This window comes from Caenorhabditis briggsae, assembly GCF_000004555.2.
Source record: "Caenorhabditis briggsae complete genome, chrII, whole genome shotgun sequence".
NCBI lineage: Eukaryota > Metazoa > Nematoda > Chromadorea > Rhabditida > Rhabditidae > Caenorhabditis > Caenorhabditis briggsae.
The window spans coordinates 7,105,662-7,121,773 of record NC_013486.2 but is presented as its reverse complement, the minus strand read 5'-3'; the positions used below and the strand labels follow the sequence as shown (position 1 = coordinate 7,121,773).

Genomic DNA, 16,112 nt, shown 5'->3' with positions numbered 1-16,112 from the left:
AAGAAGCTTAATTCCCGTGGAGCGGTCGAAGCGGCACTCAAACAATACTTTGCCTCACGCCCGGCTGGATTCTACCGCAATGGAATCCATAAATTGAGGGAACGTTGGAGACATGTTGTTGATAATGATGGACAATATAATTAATTATTCGGTTATTTTTTCTTTGAGAAATAAACTATTGAAAAAGTGACAAAGACTTTCCCGCCAACCTAATAGATCAAGCGATAATGCAACTTTCAGCACAACAGAACTCATAGGGACCAGTTCAAGACAGTCATGTGAAAACTAAAGTCTTTTCAAGTCAGTTCCTTCTTCTTTAAAAACCATGGAACGGATCGTGGGAATCTGGAAGTCTCACCGGTCAATCCAAAGAACAAATGGGGGAGATTTCTATTGTCAATACACATACTACACGGAGAGCTGCGACTTTCGACACTTTTTTATAAATCGAGTCAAGCATTCGTGAGACCTGAAACACCGTCATCTCTTTCTTGCGGCAAAGCGTTCAAAAAGTTGATCCGTTTTTTGCCTCCATTCTCTCTCACTTTTTCTTGTAAATTCCCTTCCTGGTGCATCTTTTTCTGCCGACGACAGACTCCGGAAGGAGGAGCATCTCCCAATTTTTTGCCGCCTAATGGCTACCGCGCGGAACATGGGCGATTTGTATAAAAGACAGTGGCGACGGCGGCGAAAACGAAGAAAAGACAAGGAGCAACACCGACCGTATACAGACATCAGTGTACCGGTGGAGAAGGTAGACGAACATTTTTCAACGATATCATCATAATATGAAGACGAACTATATTTTATTTATTCTTTTAATTGGAGCATATCTTGTTCAATCTCAACAGGTAACCTTTTTAGTTAACTTTTATCATTTTTTCCTGTTTTTTTTTCCATTTTTAAATCTACCCAACTTTTCCAGACTAAACAATGGTTTCTGCGATTCGAACTTTTTAAGTAATAGTTTTTTAAGTAATAGCCCACCCAAACCGTTCATTTGAGCTCAATAATCTCGATTCCTGTAAAAGATATCAAAATTTTGTCATCTGATAAAATATTGGTGCTATAATGGTAAATAATTTATCAATGGACAGTTGTTTTATATCTTTCACTGAATTCGAGATAATCGAGCTCAAAGTTTACAGTTTGGAGGGGCTTGTATTAGAGAAAATACGGTAGTAGTTCTAATCGGAATGAGTCATGATATTTTTTCTGATTTACTTTGGATTTTCTCTCACTGTCAGTTTTTTACCTCTACTTCTCAATTATAACTTCTCAACATTCTTTACTACCAGTCGCAATTTTCCAACTTTTGAAAATTAGGTCGAACGTTCAGAAATGCTTGCTTATCATTCTCTTTTCCATTTTGTACAATAAACTTCACACAACGAAAGAATTACAACACTTTCTAACTACGCGAACTAGTTATAGTACTTCAAGACCATTCAGATCAATCTTCTATTCAATCGTATCCCATGTTCTTTTATCCCTGTCGCATCCCATGCTGACCTTAGCATGAAAGTGTCCCGATGCCTTTCTCAAGTAGATCTAATATCCCATTCCGTCCGGCCGTCTGCTTTTTGGTTCCGCCATCATTGACACTTTTCTCCTCCTTAAACGTACACAAACACGAGAACAAACAAACACACAAAGATGCCAAATTTATTAAAGCAAACACCAGATATCACGTAGATTATGCATATCTTTCAGAGTCTAATCACACGAGCCAAACGACAATGTCCGTGTGCACAACTGTCTCAGAAGTCGAAATGCAATTGTTATCCAATCGGAAGTGGAATGCAAAGATGTAAATGCTCAAATGAGCCCCAATCCAGTTCATGCTCCTGTGCTAACAAAGTGATTATTGGATGAATCCATATCTTTATCATGAATTAATAAAATTTGCAGGCTCAGACTTCAGTATGCCAACCACAGTGCCAAAAGTCTTGCGTTGACTCTTGTGTCAGAAATTCTCACCAACCGCAGATTTTGTGTGATAAAACTTGTCAGTTCACTTGCAGCAAAGCGTGCTCCCCATCAACTTCAAGCAGTTCAAGCTCATCCAATTTCCCACCAATCAAGGTATAAGCTTCAAATATTCTTCCAGTAATCTCTGATTTTCAGGTTGTGGTTAACCAACAAACCAAAGCATCCCAATGCCCACAAGCATGCGCTCAATCATGCAGTAACAGTTGTACTACCCAACCGAACAAGTCTACATGCATCAATATGTGTTTGAAATCTTGTGAGCCAACTTGTATTCAAGCAGCAGTTTCTATCAATGTCAAGGAATTCATGCGAACTTCGGTAAGGAATCAATTTTCACATTTTCCTCAGTATTTCGAATTTTCAGACTACGACAGCAGCTCCAGTCAGCTCATGCGTTCCAGCTTGTCAACCAACTTGTGATGCTCAATGTATCGACGTAATGAAGCGATATGAAGTGATTATTCAAAAGTTGCCAGTTGTCCAACAATGTCCATCTCAATGCCAACCGACCTGTTCTCCCCAATGCATTCAGTCAGGGACAGTGTCCATTCAAACAACACAACAACCAACAGCTGCATCTTGTATCCCAGCTTGCCAGCCAGCTTGTACTCCACAATGTGTCCAAGCTGTAACAACTACCACTGAAACGTGTATCCCAGCCTGTCAGCCAGCATGTCAACCCCATTGTGTCGAGAGACAACTACAGATCCAGATAGTGACTGCTGGAACAACCAGAGCTCCAGCTCAAGAATCGTGTATCCCAGCTTGTCAACCTGCGTGCCAACCACAATGCGTCTACCAATATCTCTCATCTGGAGTTTCAACAGTTCCGCCAGTCACCAAAGTCTGCATTTCTGTCTGTCAGCCAGCTTGCGATCCAGGGTGTGTTGCCATCTACACCAACACTCCAGCTCCACTTCAATGCGTATCACAGTGCCAGCCAGCATGTCTTCCATCATGCATGGAGACCTTTACAACAACTATCTCGATGCCGAAACAATGTGTTCCAGAGTGTCAGCCAGCGTGTGAAACCAAGTGTATTGTGGCTCAGATTGTTTTGAAAATCAAGAGTAGCTATCAACAGCAGCAGCAACAATATTCCCAACCAGCCCCATCCTGTGTCCCACAATGTCAGCCAGCTTGTACTCAGGAATGTGTCGCTGCTCAACCAAACTTCGCAGTTCAAATCAAGATGATTGATGATATGCCATCTACAACTCAAGCTCCACAATGCATTCCTCAATGCCAACCATCGTGCGATCAACAATGCATTCAGACTTACAAGATTCAAGTCCAACAAATGAATTCTCAACAATATCAGCAACGTCAATACAACTGCGTTCCAGCTTGTCAGCCAGCTTGCGAGCAATCTTGTATCCAATCCCAATACCAGGTGACTGTCCAGCAGAGTTATGCGAAAGTGAATCAAGGAAACAGCTGTCCATCGGCATGTCAACCGGCCTGCGAACCTCTTTGTGTTCAACAAATCACTGTTCAAACAACCATTCCAATCACAAAGAGCTGCGCTCCTCAATGCCAACCGGCGTGTTCTCAGGAGTGTGTTCAACAGGTAATCAGGAATACCGTATGACGATTCACTTCATATCTCTCAGGCAACCTTCTCAATCTCCATTCCAATGACTACGGTAGCTCCATCATGCGCTCCACAGTGTCAACCAGCTTGTGATCCACAGTGCATCAGTTTCACTTTGAAACTTCCAGCAGTCACTACACCATCTCCATCCATGTGCCAGCCACAGTGTCAGCCAGCTTGTCAACCATCTTGTGTAGAGACTTATACATTCACTCTTCCAATGAGTGACTCTTCCAAGCAATGTGCTCCAGCTTGTCAACCAGCTTGTGATTCCAAGTGCATTCAGAATTATCAATTCGAAATTGTCATTCCACAGGTTTGTGAAATTGTTAGGTCATTCATTGAGGATAAGATTCAGGCGGACAACAACTGTATGCCGGCTTGCACTCAATCATGTCAAACATCATGTGTTCAACAAAACAGCCAAAGTGTTCCACAATGCAGTACAGCATGCACGGACAGTTGTAGATCCTCATGTGTAGAAGTATGTGTTTCAATCATACAAATTTCCAATATAATTAAATTTTCAGATAGTGAAAGAGTCTGCTGAACCCACATTCAGACTTGAAATCATCCTCCAGAAGCCAATGGAAGAAACTGTTCAATGCGCGCCACAATGTGCTAGCCAATGCGTCGATCAATGCAAAACCCAACTTCTGACCCAAGTTGAATTCTGTGTTCCAGCGTGTCAAAATGCTTGCGAACAGAACTGTCCTCTACAAGTTGAGCCATGTGCAATGAGCGGCTCCAAGTGTAATTGCTCTACCGGCTTCTCCATCTGTGGAAACAATCAATGCTGCAGAAAGAGAAGACGTTAGATGTTTCTTTCTATCAAACCTCCCTACGCACATAATTGCCATAATATATGTTTTAAAGTATTTATAAGTATATGTCAGATATTCAATAAATCTTTATATTCTAAAATTTGTGCATATTTTACAAGAGGAAAAAATTGTAGATGACAATTAAAAAGCTCAAAAATGAGATTGAGATGGAGTAAGATCCAGAAGATTCGGTAACGAGGCACCATTGATCAATCGGTTGGTCTGGTTTCAGCTTTTTGGCGACTTGTTCCAGTACATCCATTCTACAGTAGTCCCTGTCACATTCTTCAATTTCATTTGTCATCACTGTGAAATCATCTCCAGATTGCTTATGGTACACTAACTGAAAGATTGGAGTTACATTAAATGAATTTCTTGTAACAAATTTACTTTGAAATAATCATTGTTATCCGTCGAATTTCTCCAATACTCCACAACAACTGCAGCAGAATAAAGCGGATAACCATGTGGTATGATAGCGAACCTTTCGAGACCAAGAGCCACTAGTACGGAATATACAGTTTCGTCGTGCTGAAAATAAATCAGCTGATTTCTGAATTCTTGGAATTTCCAGCAGTTATGTAACTCACGGCCGAGTAAACAAAATATTTCAATCCATTGATCCAATTACATCCCGTTTCGTTCTTTTTGTAAGTGCAAGCACTCTTTTTATTGATCCTATCAATCATATCATTCATCAACGGACCAGATCTGATTTTCAAAAGTTCTAGTCCAATGTTCAAGTTTTGCATCGTCACAGTCTTATCTGAAAACAATAATTCTTTCTCTCATAACTGTATCGTCACATACTGAATATTCCATATTCATACATATAGATTTGATCATTCACAGCTACAATTTGGTTGTAAAAATCATCAGTGAACCATAGATTTTTCTGACGAAGGGTTTCGTTGAAATAAATCTGTTCAATAAACAATGCATCAGGAACAACCCAGAAATCTTCGAGACTCCATTTCTGATTAACTAATGCAGTCAAATTATTGAACACAGATCTCACTGAACTAGAACTTCGCCACGCTTTCATTTCATCGGATTGCTGCGCCAAATTCCAGAGCCATTCCCGACGAGGGCAATCACTGTCCATGTTGCCTATCTGAATGTCTAATTTTATAACAAAGAGTTTCCATGTCTTACATGATCCGAATCATAATCTACAGTGTGAATTGGGATTGGAACAAATCCACGTGGCCATCCAACCGCATCAGGGAAATCAATTCCAGCTGTGCTCCCATATCCGTCTTGTCCATACATTCCAAGCATGTTCGACGTAGCCGAAATCAGGGTTCTATTTATTCCAGTCGACCGAATATACATTGTTTTCTGATCGTATACGGCCGGAAGAAAGTTATATGTCGAGTTTCCAGTGTTCACATATCTATTACGAAGTTTTTTTCCAAGTTGTAAATGTTGGAACATTCCAGACTGGAAAAATATTTTCAAAGATTTAAAATACTTAAAAATGTCAGAGCTCACTGGTGATAGTTGTCCCCATCCACCGCCTCCAAATGTCCAAGAGTCCTCTTGAAATGGGTCTGCGTTGTATGTAGTCGTCGGCGAGCGGTCTCCGTGTCTCCAGACCTAGAAATCCACCGTAAAATGTGTATTAGAAGATGACCTTCTATTGTTCTGGGGTTTCTCCTGAGTGCCCTTCTATTAGAGTGAACCCGTTTAATAACTCGTTCACTCTAAATATCCTTCTATTATTCTGGTACAAAAAACAGATGCGGAAGAGAAGCACCGTTGGCGGCCGTCAAAGGTCTCATAATGAAAACTACCGTAACCTAAAAAGATTTTAATTTTTCCGGATTTACTATCTCGCGTTTTCAGCCAATTTTTTTCCATCAAAATTTTTTCTTTCCCGGTTTTTTTTGGGAAAAATAACAAGGAAAAATAACTAAATACGAAAAATGAATATATTTCTAACAAGTAAGTTACGGTAGGTGTCGTTGTGGGACCGACGTTCCTCTTCCACAGCTCTGATTTTTTATACCAGAATAATATGACAATAACTAATTTTTTCGACTCACAACATGAACCATTTTGAGTTCCATTTCTCCATCTTTTACCGGTGGAATAGTGGCTCCATGAATAAAACTCCAGAATACAGCAAAACACCAATACAAATGAATCATGTTTAATTAAGAAAGAAGGATATCCATGCAAACGAAAAAAAAAACGCAAAAACCGTTGTGGAATACTACAGTCTATAACAAAGAGGATCAGCAAGGTATAGATCAAAAACTAGCACAACGCGTACATTCGCAACTTCTTATCAGTGCTTCCACCTAATAGTGTTAAAATTATTGGAAGAAACTACAAATAAAAACGCCGATAATAGAAACCTTTTTATCGGGAAGAATAGAGGATGGGAGTAATGGGATAAAACGGTATTAACGGTATTAAGGCATGGAGTCAATGTGGAGTCAAAGAGTAGATGTAGTCAAAGAGTAGTCAAAGAGCCTTAACAAGAGCAGTAAAAGATATAATATTTCGGGAATGTAACAAAGAAATGTTTTCTTGAAAGACCTGATCGGGTGAAAGTTGAGTATCGGTTGGATAAAATATGGTTTAATATTGTGGTAGGAATTAGTTGACTTTCTTCACCAAAACGGGCTTTTGTTCAAATCGTCGTCATTGGCAATAGTGATATCGACATCATACCTTTGAAGAGTGATCTGAAAGATTTAAACTAGTACAAGAAATCTGAGGATTATGAGTACCAGGCACATATCTCCTTCATTTGAAAGCTTCTTGTCAACTTTTTCAAAGATTTTGTAGATTTCTGTGAACAGACGCGTCGCGGAGAATTTGAAATGACCATGTGTGAATTCATCAATGTGTGCTTCGAGGATCTGAAATAGATACTTATAATAATTTTTAGGCAAGACCACAAGTTACTTCATTCACAATCATGTCATCCATTCGAAGACCGTACACAATACGAGTTGCTCCGCTTAAGAGCGCTCGGAGCCACCAGTTACGTGCCTTTGCTCCTGGAAGGTTCTGAATTTTTCCCTGCACTTTTGATCCAACAGTCTTCAGTTCGACGACTTCTCCGCGTGAGTCGAATGCTCGTGCAACACTCGAGATGAAAATGCTCATGGATCGGTGGGTTTTCCTGTTTTCTAGGTACCATTGCTTGACGACGGAATGGTGCTTGCGTGACTCAAAAGGTGTTGCTCGATGTGTGACTTTAGTCCCGAAGTTCAAACCTCCATAAGCAGCTTCGTTAGTGCTAGAAGAATTCCTAAAATAAATTAAAATTTTACTTCACTTTGTACGAATTCGCACTCTTCAAGAGACTTATTGGCACCGATATAGATGTCACCATTTTTTCGAATTGCCAATAATTCAGCGGGTTTGCGACGGGTCATCCAATCGTCAATACTGCAAATCACATAGCGACAGCAAAGGAATCTCGTTCGCTGAAAACTGAGGATAAAAAACTCGAAAATTTTTGACAGAATTCTTACAAATTCAGTATCACCGATCAGTGGACGTGGGATCTTATCCAAAAACTTAGTCTGTGATTCGTATTCATACAAGTGATAGATGGAGTGTTGGTTCTGAAAAAGGGAATACCCTCCGTAAAACTTGATATGAATCTCACAACAGATTCTGGAATTATTGGATTGTATCCTTCCATTACATCTATACTGACATTCTTCTGACGGAGCATGTTTTCCATTAAGAGTGGCCGTTCTGTCGTTCCTGGGGTAACACTATCTTCAAATGAAGTGTATTCAAGTTTCAGATTTCCCACTATTCTCGCTTCAACGCCAGGGTTTCGCCCGGACCCTCCATATTGAGCGTAAGACATCTGAAATATCTGATTTGGGAAGGGTAATACTTTCCCATGCATCAGATTGCAATTGAAATATGATGATCACAGGAGTAATCACAGTAGGAGCAGAGCCATCAAAACCTATCAATCTTACACGTATTTATAAAGTGAAATCAAAAATGTACGAAAAAACCCTTATGAAACATGAAAAGTTAACACTTGATAACAGAAATAACTAAATGTCGAATTGCTTCAGAAGTTGTTGAGCTTCTTCAATCTGCTCCTTGATACGACGTCTTGCTCCTTCCTGTGTGGTCTCCGGAAGTTCTCGAGTCAGCTTCACAACTCGACTATGCCACTCTGGAACGTTTCTGATAATACGAACGTATTTGTCGCCACAGGTTGCGATGTATTTTCCGTCAGAGGAGTAGGCGATAGAGCTGATAGTCGTAGAGCAAATGTATTTTACTGAAATTCACATTAATAGTTCTGAAGATTTTTGTGATAATATTACATTCTGGATAATCCTTTGTTTCGTCCTCCGAAGAGAACACTTTGAGGTCAGTTGTGAAGGAGACGGCAAACGAGTCACCACTTGGACTCATTTCTAATTTCACCTTTTCGCTTGTTGCTCCTCGCAATGGCTCCCAGCTTCCCCTGAAAGCAGACATATATTATTCTCTCTAGTGCAGCCATTCACTATACAAAACGAATGCATTTTTATCAGCGACGAGCCTCCATGTGCTAGACGTCAACCCGTTTTCGTTGCCTAGGCAACTTCTCTGTTTACTTCGTCAGCCATTCTTCCACTTGTTCTTTCAACTCACTCTCTAATTATCTTGGCATCTTGCCCGGCCTCATAGCGAATGTCTGTGTCGAAAATTCTCCACTTTCCGTCTCTTGAGATTGTCACTGCACGAGTTGAAGTAGCATTGAAAGCAGCACCGAGAACACCTGACTGTTGTCCCTAGAAGATAATTGAATATCATAGCAAACCATAAATGATGGACATACACTGAGTGCGAATACTTTTTTCGCACTTTGGAAAACTCCATCTCTAGAAAACACTGGTTCGAACACGAAAACATCGGGTGTGAATCCGGATGCGATGATAAACCGGCCATCTGGAGAAAGACGGCAATCGTGCAAACTGCTCACTTTGGCGTCGATCGATTTTAGAAGATGACCATGAAGATCATACAAGCAGATTTTGTTGTCCAGAGCTGCGCTCATCAAATATTTGGCTGCCAATGTAAGATATACTCAAATTTAAAAGGAAAATTGTTTACCATTTCCTGCTATTCCGATATTTTGAATGTCGACTTGATGAACTCGTTCAAATTGGAGATTTTCGATATGCGCAAAATGGTGCGATCCAGATCCTTCCGCCTTCTTTACCAGCCTATAGACGCAGATCTAAAAAATACTTTTTTTACTTGCAGCAAATAATAAAGTTCCCCATACATTGTTATCGCGCTTCACACTGAAAACAACGCTTTTGCAATCCGGAGCGAACACAACCCGCGTCGGAGTGTCATAATCCAGAGTCTGCCGAACTGACTTATGCTCCTTGTTCTCGAAATCTCTCACATCCCAAAGAAACACTGTGCGATCTCCTGAAATCGAAACGAACTTCTTTCCGTCCGAGGCAAACGCAATATCCGTCACATCCTTTGTATGTCCTTTCAAGACAGATACATTCCATGCATGTGAGAAAGACGGATCTTTTGTCTGAAATTCAACACATTATTTCTTTCTTATGTTATCAACCAAACCTTCCACTGATCATTCTTCCTTTGATGCTTGCTCTTCTTTCCTGGCTCCTCGCTGATCACGGTTTCGGTGACTTCGTCCATCACAACATCACTAAAGTCACTGAATTGTTAGATTCTTTTTCTCAACCCTTACATTTCCTCCTGTTCTCCTTTCTTCTCTTGTTTTGCCACATATATAATGAATCCTCCCATAACTGTGACGAAACCGACAAAGCCAGCGATGAGCACCGGCAAGCTGACTTCATCAATGTCAATCATGGTTTAACCTGCAAATTGAACCGAATTTTAGAGGAAAAGCGTCTAAAAACATTTGTCAAAAACAATGTTTTCTTGAGATAAATTCTTCTGGAACAGTTTTGGAGCATGAGCAAAGGGTTACTGTAATCGTCATAAAACCATCAAGTCAAAAAAGTCATGTTCCTTCGCGCTCACTGTCAAGACCTAATAAATAAAAATTTGTTCTGATTTGGATTGCCTTTTTCGATGAGAACGCAAATTGCCTTTTTCGATGAGAACATCATTTTAATGAAATCTTCAACATCTGCTGAATTTTTGAAATCTTGAAAATATAATTCTGCTTTAACTCTACATTACTCTAATGCTGATTGCTAGTTTAGACAGAGAGAAAATCTTCCTTCCTCGGAATCGGTGGAGTCTCTTTTCCCTACTTTTCTTCGTTTCAATGTGTGCGCGTTGTCGTGGTGGTGTTTGCGTCTTCCCTGACGTGTTTCTACCGAGTTCTGAATCAATATTTCATCAGTTTTCAGCTAAATTTAACGCCTTTCTGTAATTTTTCTGTGTCAAATCGTGTCCCTAATTTTTACAATAAGCTCTTCCAACTTAATTATCACTTTTTACAGGTAATAAATATGGACGACGGACTCAGAGACAGGCCAGGAGTAACATCCCGCTTCTTCCACAGTTTGGAAGTGGTATGTTTTATTGTTAGCTCTTCTCAATTAATAACGATATGTTTAAGAAGTACCAGTACTATCTGGATCGTCTGACACCACATACAGCTCTTCGTTGGGTCATCGCTTTGATCTCTCTTGTCTTCTTCGCCTCCAGAATCGTGCTTCTCCAGGTAAGCTGTATTTTCAAGCCTGAAACGTTTACAGCGTTTCGAAGTGAGAGATTTTAAATCGGAAAGAAGGCGAAACTGCACGAAAGGAAGGAATCTGATGGTTCTCGAAAAGTTGGCTAATCAGACCATGGGAAAATTTTTCCATTTGCAAACACCTAGTTTTTGAAAACTGCCAAAGAAATATATTTTGAATAGTTGAGAAATAAAGGTCTGATACGTTACTAAAACATTTTCAGGGATTCTACATCGTTGCATATGCAGTCGGTATCTACTATTTGAACCTTTTCCTTCTATTCTTGACGCCCTCAATAGACCCAGCTCTGCAGTTCGAGGTAATTTTATTTGCGCATCTAATTGAAAACTACTTCCGTTTTCCTTTCAGGATGAAGATGATGGACCAGTTCTCCCATCAAAGACCAACGACGAATTCCGCCCATTCATGCGCAGATTGCCGGAGTTCAAGTTCTGGTAGGATTTCTATCAACTTCCATAAAAAGAAGAAGAGTTTCCTTATTGTATTTTCAGGCACTCGTTCATGAAAGCCACCCTCATTGCCATCACATGCACATTCTTCGAGTTCTTCGACGTTCCAGTCTTTTGGCCAATTCTTGTCATGTACTTCTTCATTCTCACCTTCCTTACGCTGAAAAGACAAATCATGGTATTTAAGAACGGGTTTTTCATCTCTATCAGTCAATATTATTTGCAGCACATGATCAAGTACCGTTACATTCCATTCACCGTTGGAAAGCCACGAATGGCTGGAAGAGAAGACACCGGAAAGGTGGTCGTCGGCTAAAACGGGTTACACTCCAATCTATTCGGTCATTTTTTCTTAGTCTTTGCTTTTTTTAATATTAAAAGGAGTTTCAAATCACATTTTATAGTTTTTTTTGTTGTTGGAAGAAACTCCCGACATATTTATTCAAAAGCCAATGTTTTGAAACATCTCAGAGTAATGATTTGAAAATTTCCATATTAAATTATTTCCCTCCTTTCCTTTTTTCTTTCCCCTTTCGAAATCTCGTCAACCGTTTTCTAAATTATTTAGCTGCACACTTGCTTCTTATCGATCATCAGTGATCCCACTTGATAATAATGAAACCGACCTGCTTGAAACGTATGTGCTTCTTCCCGAAATGTGATCATATTCGTGTTTTATGTATGATGAAAAATGAATTCTGGAACCAAACTCTCGAGGTCGAATGCTGACAAATTTAAAGTTCTCCGGAAATTTCAGCTAGGAGACCACAGTTGTCATTCCCGTCGCACTTTTAGTTAACAGCTGTTGCTGATGGGATGCGTAACACACAGGATCTTCATTTATTCGAAATTCAGCTCCGGTTTACACTGGGCTGGAGCACCACCCAGGTGTTTTCAGTGGCTTCGGTTGTATTAAAGATCTCTTCTTTCTGACAAAATTGTTGATTTTATTTATCCGAAAAAATGTATTTAGATCCTGACACTAAATTTTCCGAAAAATATTTCTTATCTTTATTCAAGCTTTGGCTGTTTGTAAAAAGAAATAAATCATATTTTGGAAGAAAGTGAGTTTTACATGCATGAACAAAAGAATCAAATAGAGTTTGTTCAGCAGGCAATCCGTCTTTCCGTTTGCAGAACTTCCGTTTGTTCCAATGAGAGAGATTATCCGTCTGATGACAGTTCAGGAAAGGTTAATTACACCAGATTTATTTAGTCACCTGAAAAACTTATAAAAGATGCGCACATGGAACGGTGCTGTTTTCAAAGGTCCCATAACGATAACTACCGCAACCTAAAATATTTGTATTCTCCGGATTTTTTTTCTCGATTTTCGTGCGTTTTTTTGGGAAACAGAACGAAGAACTCCGCGAAAAACAGTGAAAAACAAGAAAATAAACACAGCACGCTCTCCCACAGAACAATTCCGAACAGCAAATTAATTTTTGATCTACAGAAAAAAAAGTTTGGCGCGATCACAATAGCAGGTCTAAAACCATAATTTCAGAATTTTTTATCTGATTTTGTGGAGTTCCAAGATGATTCACATGATTCTTAAAAAATTAATTAGTGGTTATAGATTCATGTATGGTCGTTTTCCGGAAGAAAAAAATGTCAAAAATGGTAATTTTGAAAGTTTTTTACAGAAAAAATCTATCTCTTCTTTCAGTTTTTGACATTTCTAGGAGTTCTATAGCTCAAAACACTGCAATTATTTTCTCTACATTTTCTATGGACGAACTTTTAATTCGTCTGATAAAACTTTTTTTATAATCAAAAAACAACGCAAAAATGCTATTTTATGCAATTTCATGAGGGTTTTGAATTATTTACTCTTATTTTTTCGCTTGTTTCTGTCTAATTTTGTGTAATTCTTATAAATCTTCAATTTATTTTTCTTATAAAATAGGAAAAACAGCCAAATAGGGCCCAAAATAAAAAACGTCCGAGGTACGGTATTTAAAGGCACATGCATTTGTTGTTTTCGCTGTGCGACCGACGATGCGATTTTGAGTAAATTTCCGGCCGCAACGTGCATTGATTTCGGACGAGAGTAATACATGAATCTATAACCACTAATTAATTTTTTAAGAATCATTTGAATCATCTTGAAACTCCACAAAATCAGATAAAAATTCTGAAATTATGGTTTTAGACCTGCAATTGTGATCGCGCCAAACTTTTTTTCTGTAGATCAAAAATTAATTTGCAGTTCGGAATTGTTCTGTGGGAGAGCGTGCACAGCAAATAAAAATATTTTTAGGTTACGGTAGTTGACGTTTTGGAACTTTCGGCCACAGCCACCGGCGTTTCTCTTCCACAGCTACGATATTTAGTACCAGAACAATATGAAAAAATACCAATTTTGCTAAAAATTGTCTTTATGAATTTTTTCTTGAAGAATCAAATTGGCTTTAACTGCACATCAGATGGAGAACTATGTGGAACTAACAAGAATCAAAGCGGATTGCCACTACGTCTATGTAAAAGATAATAAATCATATATTCAAGTGGAGGTGTCTGAAAGCGATAGCATATATGTATATTGGTACATTTATGGTACATTTTATTATTCTGCAATCAGATTAGTATTTCAAAAATTTCAGGTTTGGTCGGAGATGTTCCAATCAAAATATAGTTTTGGTTTATGACAGAATCCAAAAACTTCTTCCTTCTTCCAATTTGATAATCCATTTCCATTTGGACAAAATGAAAAAGGGAACTGTGAAGGAGTTGTTGTCTAGTTCATGTTTCAAGAACTGGAAGAGCATGTTGATAGAAGGAGAAACAATAGACGCAGAAGATCTCGACTTAATCATGGACATGGCCAGTTTGGAGAGGAAGATTATGATCAATGTGGATTCCATGCCAATATTTTCTAGAAATGGATTACCACGAAGCCGATTGGGTCCGAGTTGAAGACTTGATGACTATCCGGAATAGTTTCAGTGTTTCTCTGATTTCAAACTATTTCACTTGTGATCATTTGAATCAGCTAATTCGCTTCTGGTTCAAATGTGATTACTGTATGTTTCGCCATTTAACAATTCACATGACGGATTCGTTCCTTGTTACAAGCATATTCAAAAGCTTGATTTATTTGAGTACTTCTCGATTGGGACTTCAACAGTTCTTCATGTGAGATTGAGACACGGTCGAAGCAAAGCAAATAACTTGCATTTTCAGATTGAGTCATCGTTATGAACTCGTTGAGTTCCCAATTTCTGTAATTTCTTGGACTGGAACCAATTTCAAAATGTCTACAGTACCTATCCAAGGAGAATATAAACAAGAAGCGAAGATATTAAAAATTCTAATGAGAAAAAAACAACTGGAAGAGGAACTGGAAAGTGGCTCGGAATTTGAGAACACACGACTTAATTATGAGCTACAAATATCAAAGCAGCAATTGGAAAATCAAGGAGTTTTATTAGTAAGCGGAACTATTGTTTTTGAAAGTTAACTATTCAAAAAAAAAATTCGAATTCGAAGTTTTTTTTTTCAAACACTTTGTAACTGAAGTGAGAACATTCATGAATCAAGAAACTCCTTCAACCGGATTTCCTACTTTTGACTCTTTATAAAGATACGGTATTCTTTCTCATTCGCCACTTCAATCGTTCTCTGATTCCGTTAACTCCACCCCTAATCACAAGACTGTGGCTTCTCTGTTGTCGTGCTAAAACGTTCAATGGAACTTGATGGATAGAGAATCGGGTGGTTCAACCAGTTCACACCGTCTTGTGAGACCTTGTGATTAATTGTTGCTGATCGTATTTTGGCGAAAAATTCAGTGACTGTCTTGTGGTTGTTGTAAATCATTCTGGTTTGTGTGTTCTTTTGTAAGGAAATGATTCTAGTTTATAAGAAATGCACTGCGGTAGCAGTTTTGAACATAAATCGATATGCTTCTATGAAAAACAAAGTATGTATGAGGATAAGTATTTTGTTTCAGAGCCGAAATCCGAGTAATAGGAAGAATTTTCATAGATTTTTTGAATATAGATTCATGATTTGATTAGTTTTTGAGAGGTGTTGCGGTTCTGGACGGTTCGGGTATCAAGAGGTGGAAATGTTTATTTTTTCAAAATAAAGCTCGGTCCTTTGAAATTCAGAAAAGTTTTAAAACTTTAAGATTACACACAAAAGCCTTTATACACGAATACTGTATCTCTTGTAAATACCGTAAAACCTCTAATAGAACGACACTCGGATCGTTCCGGTGCATCCATGAAAGCTGATAAATGTCTGTGTCTCCTGAATTTGGCCACTATTGTACTGTGCGCGTCATTGGATTATAGAAGATCACAGATTGTCGATCCATCGCATTCTCTTATATCACAATGCTCTCTTGCCATCGTCAGTGTCGGCGTGGCGCGTGTTCTAACGATCCATCGTCAAGGCGTCAGAATCAAATAAATAGCAGGCCGTCGAAGTCACGACTTCGTTAAGTTTCACACCATCCTTCTACATTCTACATTCCATTCTCTTCTGACCTATTCTGAAAACAAAATGCTGAGATTAGTTGTTCTCGTCGCTCTTGTTTCCATTCCAT

General features: G+C 38.9%; 6 protein-coding genes across 6 annotated transcripts; 3 read left to right on the top strand and 3 right to left on the bottom strand.

Moving 5' to 3' along the window:
• Window positions 1-788: 788 nt before the first annotated feature.
• CBG03177 lies at window positions 789-4,404 on the top strand (the record flags this gene model as incomplete). The annotated part of the gene is made up of 7 exons (XM_045242243.1): window positions 789-851; window positions 1,714-1,860; window positions 1,912-2,085; window positions 2,128-2,310; window positions 2,357-3,562; window positions 3,606-4,070; window positions 4,117-4,404. 7 exons carry the CDS (start codon window positions 789-791, stop codon window positions 4,402-4,404), a joined length of 2,526 nt encoding a protein of 841 aa, XP_045092103.1.
• A 118-nt stretch (window positions 4,405-4,522) lies between these two features.
• CBG03178 lies at window positions 4,523-6,563 on the bottom strand (the record flags this gene model as incomplete). The annotated part of the gene is made up of 7 exons (XM_002631301.1): window positions 4,523-4,753; window positions 4,801-4,941; window positions 5,001-5,176; window positions 5,221-5,524; window positions 5,566-5,853; window positions 5,905-6,009; window positions 6,459-6,563. The coding sequence occupies 7 exons, from the start codon at window positions 6,561-6,563 to the stop codon at window positions 4,523-4,525; spliced, it is 1,350 nt and encodes a 449-aa protein (XP_002631347.1).
• A 468-nt stretch (window positions 6,564-7,031) lies between these two features.
• On the bottom strand, window positions 7,032-8,251 carry CBG03179 (the record flags this gene model as incomplete). Its single annotated transcript, XM_002631302.1, has 6 exons — window positions 7,032-7,106; window positions 7,152-7,283; window positions 7,330-7,678; window positions 7,723-7,856; window positions 7,905-7,997; window positions 8,042-8,251. The coding sequence occupies 6 exons, from the start codon at window positions 8,249-8,251 to the stop codon at window positions 7,032-7,034; spliced, it is 993 nt and encodes a 330-aa protein (XP_002631348.1).
• Window positions 8,252-8,450: 199 nt separating this feature from the next.
• Window positions 8,451-10,248, bottom strand: CBG03180 (the record flags this gene model as incomplete). Its single annotated transcript, XM_002631303.1, has 8 exons — window positions 8,451-8,683; window positions 8,730-8,872; window positions 9,043-9,182; window positions 9,230-9,459; window positions 9,505-9,631; window positions 9,680-9,946; window positions 9,991-10,081; window positions 10,124-10,248. 8 exons carry the CDS (start codon window positions 10,246-10,248, stop codon window positions 8,451-8,453), a joined length of 1,356 nt encoding a protein of 451 aa, XP_002631349.1.
• A 611-nt stretch (window positions 10,249-10,859) lies between these two features.
• Window positions 10,860-11,873, top strand: Cbr-rer-1 (the record flags this gene model as incomplete). The annotated part of the gene is made up of 6 exons (XM_002631304.1): window positions 10,860-10,922; window positions 10,970-11,074; window positions 11,311-11,406; window positions 11,457-11,542; window positions 11,600-11,735; window positions 11,784-11,873. The coding sequence occupies 6 exons, from the start codon at window positions 10,860-10,862 to the stop codon at window positions 11,871-11,873; spliced, it is 576 nt and encodes a 191-aa protein (XP_002631350.1).
• Window positions 11,874-12,520: 647 nt separating this feature from the next.
• On the top strand, window positions 12,521-15,020 carry CBG03182 (the record flags this gene model as incomplete). Its single annotated transcript, XM_045242242.1, has 5 exons — window positions 12,521-12,621; window positions 12,669-12,749; window positions 13,959-14,116; window positions 14,440-14,695; window positions 14,744-15,020. The coding sequence occupies 5 exons, from the start codon at window positions 12,521-12,523 to the stop codon at window positions 15,018-15,020; spliced, it is 873 nt and encodes a 290-aa protein (XP_045092102.1).
• Window positions 15,021-16,112: the final 1,092 nt, after the last annotated feature.